Source organism: Pholis gunnellus, assembly GCF_910591455.1.
Source record: "Pholis gunnellus genome assembly, chromosome: 19".
NCBI classification, from domain to species: Eukaryota; Metazoa; Chordata; class Actinopteri; order Perciformes; family Pholidae; genus Pholis; species Pholis gunnellus.
Window position 1 is genome coordinate 1,855,797 of NC_136546.1, and position 11,145 is coordinate 1,866,941.

The 11,145-nt window shown below is 46.3% G+C and overlaps 1 protein-coding gene across 1 annotated transcript; it reads right to left on the reverse strand.

The window, feature by feature from the left end:
• Nucleotides 1-3,113: 3,113 nt before the first annotated feature.
• flrt2 (fibronectin leucine rich transmembrane protein 2) lies at nt 3,114-5,096 on the reverse strand (the record flags this gene model as incomplete). The annotated part of the gene is made up of 1 exon (XM_079180007.1): nt 3,114-5,096. One exon carries the CDS (start codon nt 5,094-5,096, stop codon nt 3,114-3,116), a length of 1,983 nt encoding a protein of 660 aa, XP_079036133.1.
• Between the last annotated feature and the right edge of the window lie 6,049 nt (nt 5,097-11,145).

An 11,145-nucleotide genomic window follows, 5' to 3' on the forward strand; every position in this document is an offset into this window, starting at 1 on the left:
TAGGCTCTCTGTTACACATTCACAGACAGGGGGGAGGAGCTATATGTTGTAACAGTTTGAGCCCCCCCCCCCCCCCCCCCTTTTGATCAGCATGGGACTTGAAAAAGGGCTTTCATCTCGAACAAAGAATACTAAATAATATTTGATGTGTTTCTGCGTGGGGTTATGGTCAGCTGTGGGTATTAGTAGAAAAAGGTTCAAATTAAAAGTGGAGATGCTTTGATAACCACAGAAGATATGAGCACTAATAAACCCAATCTGAACATGTCACATATTGAAGTACTGATTATTTAAATCTTATTTTGCTGAAAAGAGAAAGTGAACGTCATCTGCCATTACAATCACTCGTTCTTTCAACGCAAACCAACTTATTTTACATTACTACTTTCTCAAATAGGTTGACAGCCAAATATTTCATTAGAAAAATATTTTTCAAGTGTTGATACATCACACGTCTTTACAGTAAATATGAAGCTACCACCAGCAGACAGTTAGCTTAGCATAAAGAAGCGGAGGGAAACAGCTAGCCCAGCTATGTCTAAAGGTAACAAAATCCAACGTATCTTAACTCGTTAACACAATATATGTCGTTTGTTTAAGCCATACAAAAAACAAGATGTAAAAGTGACACTTTGTGCTTTTACGGCAGATTTTCTTAGCTTTGGACAGAGCCAGCTAGCTGTTTCCCCCAGTTTCCAGTCTTAATGCTAAGCTAACCTAACGAGCTGCTATCAATAGCTTCATATCTAGCATACAGACATCAGGGTGGTATCAATTGTCTACTATTGCTTTCAATATTTTCTTGATTTTGTCTTTTCAACATGAACATCCAGCAAATAAATAAAATATATGTCAGTTGTCTTGCTGAAAACAAGATTTTAAGACATAATGTGACACTACATGATGTGTATAGATTCCATTCATTTACTGTGTTTGTTACTGTTCAGAATGTTGTCTTAGTGGAACACTGGTGCTGTGGAAGTCTGGCACCTCAAATTAAAGCCCAGGTGATGGTGATCGGAGCTATTGCTGGAATTGCAGTAAATGCAGCTACTTTTGAGATATCCCGACTGCTGAGGTAAATCCTCTCAGAGATACTCTGGAATAACTCCAGTACAAGCCCTTCAAAATCACTTTGTCTAAATTGTTCGGCCGAGTTTTGTGTCGGCTCTCTGCACGGCTGAATAATCTGTGCGTCTCGCAAAGAGTTAACGGACTCTCGTCTCGCAGCGTGAGCTCCATGCAGCCAAGTGAAAATAAGGTCTACATATTTTCTCCCTTTTTTGGTCGAGGATTATGAGGAGAGAGGGAAAAGGGAGGGAGGGCTCTTTAAGCTTGGCCCCTCAAAATAAAATCTTGTCAAATCAAATAAAGTCGGCTTAAGAAGTGCATAATGAAGACTTCTCACTGCCACCTCGCATGCAAAGAGCTGCGGCCACAGCATACGTAGGAGCTGAGGGGCCGTGAGACGGACAGACAGTGAGAGTAGATCGGGTGAGGACCATCACTGCAGGGACTGATGATGTGAAGTGAGCGGGAGCATTGTTCAGGTGAGCGCACCATAAATGAAGAAGACAGTCTCATAAATGTGCACAAAGGGGTGAGTGATGAGACGCTGGACGAGCTGCTCGGTCACAACTGTGCAGCATTGTGAGGATCATGTTGGGATTTCCTCATTTATCACAGAGCCTAATGAACGCCGCCGGGACACGGGCCAAATAAGTGGGTGTATGATTGTCATTATGTGTGGGCTTTCTCAAAATGCATCACTCTCCATACACACACACACACACACACACACACACACACACATACACACACACACACAAGGAGGGACAGAGGCTTTCCCCTCATGACAGACCACAGTGGTGAAAATCCATATCATTCAGCCACCAAACACAGAAAACAGTTTGTTTGAAAAGATTCCACATCATTAAGTAGCCGGATGAGTAATGTCGTCTGGGTAATGGACTCCAGGGGAATGGTGGAGGTAAAGTGATCTATGCAGCTTTTGTTTTTGTCCTCCTCTGTGTCTGCCCTGCCCTCTGTTCCTCTGTTCCTCTGTTCCTCTGTCCCACACACGGCGCTGAGGGAAACTGCCCCCTTGTGGCCTCACTTGCCAAAACAGGGAGAAAACAAAAAAAGATGCAGAACTAATTTGGGAATTTCTTCGAGACTCAGCACATCCATGCAGCTCATTAGGGACAGTAATCCTTTGTTCCGTTTTAAACTCGTGTTAATAACTGCACCTCCTCACTAAAATGTGTTGAAAATGACATCCTTTTCCAGAGTTTTCCAAAAAAAGTGTCTCTCGTACTAAGCCCACCTTTGTTCCACCTGTAAACCAGGAGAACAAAGACGCTTTTAGTGTTAAGGCACTTTTGGGAAATCTCAGTCGAGGCCTTTCAACAGCACTGATGACATTCTCCCAACTCAGCCGTCCACAATCCCTCACATGCGATCACCACCTCTGCTCATTTCCTGCCTGGCTTCCATTAATAAGAAAGTGCACTTCAGTCCTTTTTTACAACATACCACCAATGAACCAACGCTATATTTCCAGAGTGCTCTAATCAGCACTGTTTGGATTTCCCCTGTGCTGTGTTGTCTTTACTACTGTTCTGTTGGACTGGGGAGTGTTCGCAGTGTTTCAAAGAGCAAAAAAGGCCATATTTTGCTTCTGTGGTTAGCAAAGGATCCCAGTCCTCTAAGCGCCCCAACATCTCCGAGGCTGACAGTCAGAAGCTACACCCAGGGTGCCGTGATTGTACAAATCCATGTTCATGTACAGTACTGACCATTAAAACAACTTTCAAAACCCTGCTGGTTATAAAAAAAGAAACATTTGTATCTCTTTTCTAAGAATAAAAAAGATAGCAGAGAATCCCACATTATTATCCACAGTATAAATTACATCGTAGACAGAAGTTGGAAATATATATAGTACAGTTATATTTCACTAGAGTTTTTATGTTTTTTATTGTCTTCACAAACGGGGTATGTGTGTGTATTTATGCATGTAATAAGTGTTTCTATTATGTGTGTGTGTGTGTGTGTGTGTGTGTGTGTGTGTGTGTGTGTGTGTGAATGCCGCTGTACTATGTGCTGCTGCATCACGTGTGGCAGAACTCTGTACTGGGCACGTTGCTGCTCTTGCAGTAGGCTATGCTGTTGTTACTGAGGTGACAGTCTCTAAATCCGATGCCCCCGTTGGGCGTGTAGATGGGCTGGATGCGGAAATCTCCTTTGAGCAGCTGCTCATTGTTCAGCGCCACTATCTGGAAGCTGGTCTCAGTCATTTCCAGAATGGAGTTATCCTTCTTGGTTCCGGCCTCGCCGTAGTCGTCTTTTCTCCTGCCCCGGTTGTATTTCCACTTGGTCGAAGACGACCGGCTCTTCCTGTGCATGTGCCAGCAGAACAGGCTGAGCAGCGTAACCAGGATGATGAGCACCGCCCCGCCTATGATCCCAGCCATTAGCAGCGTGGAGTTGATGCTGTCCTGGGGAGCTTGCTCTCTGCCGGGAGGCTTGGTAGACACAACAGCCTTGGTCCTGGCCTCAGAGCATATAGTATCCTCTCCGGGCCTGTAGGAGTTAAGGGTGTCCAGAACGTGCACGCAGATCCGATACACGGATCGGGGCGCCAGGTTGGTGAGGCTAATGTGCCGCCGGTCCCCGCTCACCGTCCTCTCCCGCATTCCTTCGTTTATTTGGCTTTGGCCCCTTTTGACCCAAGTGACCTTGTAGGCTGTGACTGTGAAGTAGGAAGCCCAGCTCACCTCGATGCTGGTCGAGTTGACCACTTGGAAGGAGATCTGAAGCGGGTCCTCGTAAGGAGGCAGGGGCCCGGGGGGGTTGTTGTTGACTGGGGGTAAGGGAGGGGAGGGTGAGTCAAAGTAGTAAGGGATGGATGTGGTGATGAGGGTGGAGGACATGGTGGTAATGGGTGTGGTTGTGGGTGGGGGAGGGGGAGTGGAGCGGAGGGTGGGCCAGGGCGGCTGGTCAGTTTCTACCGGACACTCTATGATATCCAGCGTGAGCTCTCTGATTGCCATGCCACGCACCTTGTCCGGACTCAGGCAAACGAACCCCCGGGCGTTGATGGAGGAGGGCAAGGACTTGAGCCAGACCACCACCCACTTCACAGCACAGTCACAACGCCAGGGGTTATTGCGCACCATGAGATGCCTCAGGCTCGACAGGCCATCGAACACACCCTGTGTCAGAGTCTGAAGCTGGTTGCTGGAGATATCCAGTTTTTCCAGCCTGATTAGGTCAGCGAAGGCTGCCACAGGGATCTGGTTGATCTGGTTCTCCTGCAGGCTGAGTTTGACCAGTGACTGGCTGGGTAGGAGGGGAGGGGGGAAGGTGAGTGAATTGCGGGCCAGGGCCAGCTCACGGAGGGTTTCCAGGTCCTGGAAGGTGCCTGGTGCAATGCCCTCGTCCGTCAGCAGGTTCCCGTCCAGCAGGAGGCGCTGCAGGCGTGTCACATTCTGAAAGGCCTCCTCTGCGATGTGAGCTATGCGGTTTTCGTCCAAACGCAGCTCTTTTAGGTCTTCGGGAAGGCCAATGGGAACGCTGCTTAAGTGGTTCTTGGTGAGGAAGAGGAGTTTGAGGCTTATCGCCTCCCTAAAGGCCCCTTCCTCCACCCCCACTGTGGAGATGGAGTTATCATCGAGGTGCAGCTCCTCTAGTCGAGTCAGCTGGGCCAAGGCTGCCTTGGAGATGGTTTGGATATTGTTCTCCTGAAGATGCAGGACCCTTGTGTTTTTGGGCAGATTGATGGGAAACTCATCCAGCTGGTTGCCGTAGAGATACACAGTCTCAACAGTGGCCACATTGTGAAGTTCCACAGGGAAGCCAGCATTGTTTATCTGGTTGTTATGTAGGTAGAGGACCTTGAAGCCCTCCTTTATCCCAAGAGGCACTGATGTCAGGCTGCGTTCGTTGCAGTACACGAACGGCGTGTCACAACGACACTCTTCCGGGCAAGAGGCACCTGGGCTGAATTGCATTTGGAGGCTTAGGATGACAGTCAACCAAAATTGCAAGAATGAAGCCCAATCTTTATTCCAGGGTCCAGCCAGAAACTCCATAGTGGAAAAACAAAACGGCAAAAGGGAAACAAAAAAAAATTCACAAATATGAAAATCAGAAAGGCAATGATGTATATATCCACCAAAAACCCGCCCCACGAACAGTCCAACTAGGGGAGTTACGTAATGATGCAGTTAGCTGGAAAAGAACGGGAAACCGTGGGAGTAATCCTGTAAATGCTAGTCCTCAGCTGAAAAATGGTGGTCTCATTAGTGGTGGCCAGTCCTCTGACTGACTCCATCCATGCTGAGACATCAGACCATAGCAGGACTCTTCACTCCTTGCTCCATGCAGAGCTCAGCCAGGGCCAATTTGAAGCCACGCAGTAGAGAGCCACCGCAGGCTCCACTCGCCTGTCTGTCACACACTGCTGGTCCCCGACCAGGGCAGAGTCCAAGGGGGGTGACATTTGGATCCAGAGACCTGTGGGAAAATAAAGAAATGCTGGATTAGTATATTTAGGGGTGGCCTGTTCTCTGGGGAAAAAGGGGGCCTCTATTCTCCCTCTCTTCCTCTGTCTCTGTATTTGACATACAAACATGCACACACACATACCAACTGTCTCTCCATCCCTCGCTCTCTCCCCCTCTCCCAAAACACAAAGACAGAGCCACAAAACACATCGTTCACTGCAGATGACAAATTCTGCACCGGCTATTCAAAAAAAAGAGTCTAACCATCTGATAAATATTCAGAACAGCTCTTGCACATCCGGTTTCACAGACATAAAGAAGGCTTTTATCCCGTCCGCTGTATCAAAGGAGGGAATAGAGCACTGCAAGGACACACTCACAGATTCACAGAGGTTCTGAGCAGCATCGACGCTGCTTAATGGAAAACATGCTAAACACAGACAAGGCTAATGAAGACATCATGTCTGTGTGTGCCAACATGGATGCACAAGATGTTTCCTGGAGAAAAACAAAATACAGCACAGAGTACAAGTGATGACACTGTGGGTAGTGGTACACCACTAAACACACAAGTGCTTACAGTAAACAGAGGCGATTGTTTTGCCGGTGGCCTAAGGAGGAGCTCGTTATAATGTGTCATCCTGAACACACCACCACCAAAATCCAGATTTAAGACTGTGAAGAGTGGAATTACAAAACAAAGGAGAGGCAATCGAGGAACGGGGGCCGTGCGTATCGGCTCAGGCTCTTACCGGAGTGACATACATGAGCTGTCAAATGGAATGGGATTGGAGAATAATTCAGTCCCTCCACCTGCAATAAATGATCGATACAGGCTATTTTTCAGCATGGAGAGGCTTGTAGTAAGGCACAAGGCCATTGGATTACAGTACACCCCCAGATCCATCATTCCTAGTTTTATGACCCATCAAATACCCCCCCTGCCCCACATAATTGAAAGATACTGCTTGTCATCGGTGGCTTTCAGCTTCCCTGAAGCTCCACCTTTAGTGGATGGTGAACGACACAATAACGGGAACCATGGGCTGAATGTTAAGCACAGGAACGGCCATGAGTCCTGCAGGGTTCGTCAAGTAGGAGTAGCCACTTAGTCAGAAAAGAATTAGTCATTTCAGATTTGTCATGTCTGGCAGCTGTAACTATATTTTGTAAAATAAAAATGTAAAAAAGGAAGAATTAGTAAAGGATCTATTTGCCTTGGCCCCGTGCTGTTTGCGGATGAGATGGAGCCTGCGTGGCTCTTTGTGGCAGAGATGGAGAAATCATTCTTTGACACACATCTGTGATCTACTTTTCGAAATTGAAAGAGCTAAATTTAATCAAATAAGCTTGGGGGACCACATGAGGTGATAAAATGTGCTGCCACAGCAGCAGAATCAACAGCAGAAGGCAGCAGCATCAAGATTATTATAGCTGCATAAATAAAATGTCACCAAGCATCCGAATAATAACCTAAAAAAGCTGCAGATATCCAGTTGGTCTTTACTGGACAACACCGGACCTCATACATGGTGGACATGGACAGATCAATGAGAGGGAGTGAGGGACAGACTTTTTTTGTCTCTTTTCTTTTCTTTCATTTTGATTTAATTTCCAGCCGAGAGAGTTTCTCACCGCCAGATGAACGCTGAGATATGTGGCCAGCACAATCCGATTAGAAGTGGATTTAGCGACAGAAACGCAATTAAAAGTTTAAAATGGATCGGGTATTTAAGAGGCGATAAAGAGGCGGATCAGGTACACTTCAAAGCCTGCCCAGTGAGCGGTGTTCATTTGAATGAATCATTTCAAAGGGAGAATTGAAAACCGTGCAGCGCATTGAGAGTGAAAGCCTCCCTTCAGAGAAAAAAGTCCGGTTTTCTCTCGGGTGAAAAATGTGGAGCTTTGTAGTGCAGTGATCTTTAACTCCACGAAACGGCTAATTAACCTACAAATACATTGGCCAACCGCTTTAATTCATCTTTAAAAAAGTATTTGGCAATTGAAGATTAAATGTCAGTTTATGACTCTGACTGCAGGGTGTGTGGAGCGTCGGTGTTTTTATAGGAAGCTCGGTTAAGATTTAAGAACATATTAAAAATGTCATTCAAAATTTCATTTAAAAAAACAGGTCGATTGAAAAAGGCCTGTCATTTATTTCCTCTATTTCTCTCCAACTGTGTTATTGAGAAACATCCACTGTACCTTTGGCGAGCCTTTATCCATTACAAAACCCGCTACCGCGTTCAACTTTTCCGCTTTCTCAGAGCCTCTGTCCTTCATGCGGTCCCGCTGTAAGCCCGCGAGTAAAGGGCCGTTCGGTAACGCCGGTGCGAGCCGGTTCCGATGAGCAGCGTAAACCTGGTGGGTCTACGGAACAGCATATCTGCCCGCATGGGTCCCCTCGGCCGTGGCTGTGCGTCCGTCCTCACCGCTGTCCGCACTTTAGTTTGTGTGTGTGTGTGTGTGTGTGTGTGTGTGTGCGCGCGCGTGTTTGGTTCTCCAGCTCCCGGGGCGCTTCACAACGGAGCTCCTCCGCTTTTAACTCAACACCGTCTGAGGAGCGGCAGGGTGATCGCGGCGCCCACCTCTCCCCTTCCACGCTCCGCCCGAACGGTGAGGACGCGCTCTTCGAAGTGTTCGCCACGGGCCATGCCGGCCAGCTGCGTCCGTCCGGAGCGCTGTGCAGTGCGGAGCTCAAACTTGCCTTTAGTAGCCTACCTACGCAGCTCAGAGCCCGGACTCCCCACGACTTGTTTTCTTAGATGGATCCAGTTGATAGTGCGACGTGTGCGCTCTGCTCACCTCTCTCTCTCTCTCTCCCCCTCTCTCTCCCTCTCGCCCCCTCTCGCTCTCTCTCCCCTCCTCCCCTCGTCAGAGTAAAGAATGTCTCCTCCAGCAGCTCCGTGATGGCTGTAAGCCACATATCCTCCCTGCTGCCCTCACACTGCAGAACATAGTTTGTCTCTCAACACACTTTGTCCCTCCACGCTGTTTGCCCGGCCTACCTTTCCCCGCGACCACGTCCGAGCCTTCATTTGCATTTTAATCATAAAATCCAGGAATTCGGCTGAAAGTCACACTCTCAATGAAAACTCACTACAGGACAGTCTCCTTTTCATTTCCCGTCTTACGTACTGTGACTATAACGGTGGGGCCTTATTGGCTGTAGTTTTGAGGGGCTATGTGTTGGGCCTGCCCCGCTGTAAGACCATCACCCCGGATCTTTTTAATTAGCTGGATAATTATCCCCGAGTGAACAGCACAGTCTCGTCTTCACTTCCCGGACTTTCCTCCAGTGATTTGAGGCATTTAGACGCAGCCAAAGTGATTTCATCATGTAATACTGATTCAGCAGTGCACCGCGGCTCTGCCCTCTTCAAGTCGCTCGCGCGCACGCACGCGTACAGACACCCTTGCCTTTATCTCTAAACCCATTGTTTAGTAAGACATCTAAAAACTCCCTTGTAGATTAGCATTTAAATATTTAAACACACACACACACACACACACACACACACACACACACACACACACACACACACACACACACACACACACACACACACATTTAGGAGATACACTTTTAAAGTTAATCTGAAATTAAAGTGAGAATATTTACATCAAGTCTTCGAAAAAATAACCTTACAAATGACAGGTTGAACTCATAAGCAATACAACACACACGTGCCCAATTAGCTGTAGAATAATAGCTGTAGAGCTGATTGTATGACTCTTCTTTTACTTGTACTGTTTGAGCATTTTATCCTGAAAAAATGGCCACAGTTGCTGCTGTCCGGTAAAAGTAGTCTTACTTTAAAATTCTCTCTTTCCCAGAAACTATAGAGTCCATGAGTGGCCATAGAGAGAAAAATAAATAAAATAAGCCAAGATTTATTAATTTGTGTGCACATTTGCGGCTTTGATTTAATGAAATGGTTCTCAGGTTTTGGTTGATTTGTGCTCAGGACATTGGTGTATATGCAGAGAGCCAGCTGACCAGCCTTTCTCCCAGAAGCAGGAAGTGCAGTGCACCTGCTTCAAGTATCGCTATCTTCAAGTCAGCATATTGCCGAAGATATAATCCACAAACTCTCCATAGCCTCGTTAATTACCTTTTATTAACAATAATCCTGTGCAAAGCAAGTGTTGTCAACATGCCTTGATAACTCCTCCCCAAGCTAAAGCTTAATGAAAGAGTCTCTATATCCAGAACTACAACCAAGGACAACCACAAGCAGGTGGCGGATGGAATCAATGACTTGGCCCTGTGCACTGCCAACATTATATCATTATTTAAATCTTGCCCATGAATTAATCAAACAGTCGGAACAATTTAATTAAACTGAAGCCATGAATTATTACTCGTGCGCACAAGCAGCCCGTTCTTATTCCCAGGGAGTCAAATACCTACGCTTTGCCACACCGCTCACCGTCTGATACCGACACCCAAGGCACCGTTTAGTTTCTTTATGAGACGCACCGGGCTTCGCAGTAGCTATATTGTAAACCTCTCTGTGTCAATGGTAGATGCTCAGAGCTAGTGCTTATAGAGTGTGGTGACAATAAAGAGTAATAAAGTCTACAAAGGTGAGGGAAGGATAATTGGGACAAAAAGACACACCCAGGAGACCGCTGAGAAACTATGTATTATTGTTGTGTTTGTGTTCACAATGTTAAGCTTCACTGACCCAAACCATGATCTTTTCTTAAACCTAAGCAAGTGCTTTTGTTTGAATCCACAAAGTTAACCATGCGTTTACTGCAACCGTAGTGCAGCGTTACAGTTTGAGGCGCTGTGCAAGAAAGCGATTAGAAACGAACAGTCCAACTAGGGGAGTGTTAGAAAGTGATCCCTAACGTCAGTATGAGACCAGTTGGGAATGAAAATGGATACTTACTTGGTACGAAATCACTGAAAAAGAATACTTATTTTATTTAGTTATTGTAGTGATAGTGCCTCCTACTTTATTATTTTCCATGGAAGTGACTTTGTGGTACCAACTGACAATGTCATGCTCATGTTCACCAACTAGCTTCCATTAGCTTGATACTTTTCACTTTTTGAATGAAATACAAACGTAACAGCTCAAATGTTAAAAAAGATTACAAATTCCTCACAAAAGAGAGGATTCAGATTTAATACAAAAAAATGAAAGCTGGTATGTTCTGTTTTCCATGTTTATAGCCAAAGTTAAGGGTCAGAGAGGCACACACAGTCACATGATCCCCACGGGTCAGCAGGTGCACGTTTGATCTTCAGTTGCCAAATAGTATTAATGCAGTTCTTTGAGTCTTGGTGACCAACTTCGACGTAGATAACTCATGAAACGTCTCTAAACAAATGATGTGGCTCCCGCTCAAATAGCCAATGTCATTTTGTCCAATCAGGCCGGCCGGAGCGTGTGCCACCGAAGTCCTCTAATACCTCAACTCATGTGAGATGATGTGGTTGTTCTCAGCGTTTGCCTTTCATGTTTCATTTGGACTGGCACGTCCCCGAGATGGACGTCCGTTGTGAGGCCCAGTCCGCAGCATTTAATTCTTCCATAAATCAAGCTTCTGTGCGCATCATGAATTATTGATTGAGTGAATTTAGAGGAAACAGCCTATTTTTATTTTCTCCTTGATGGAC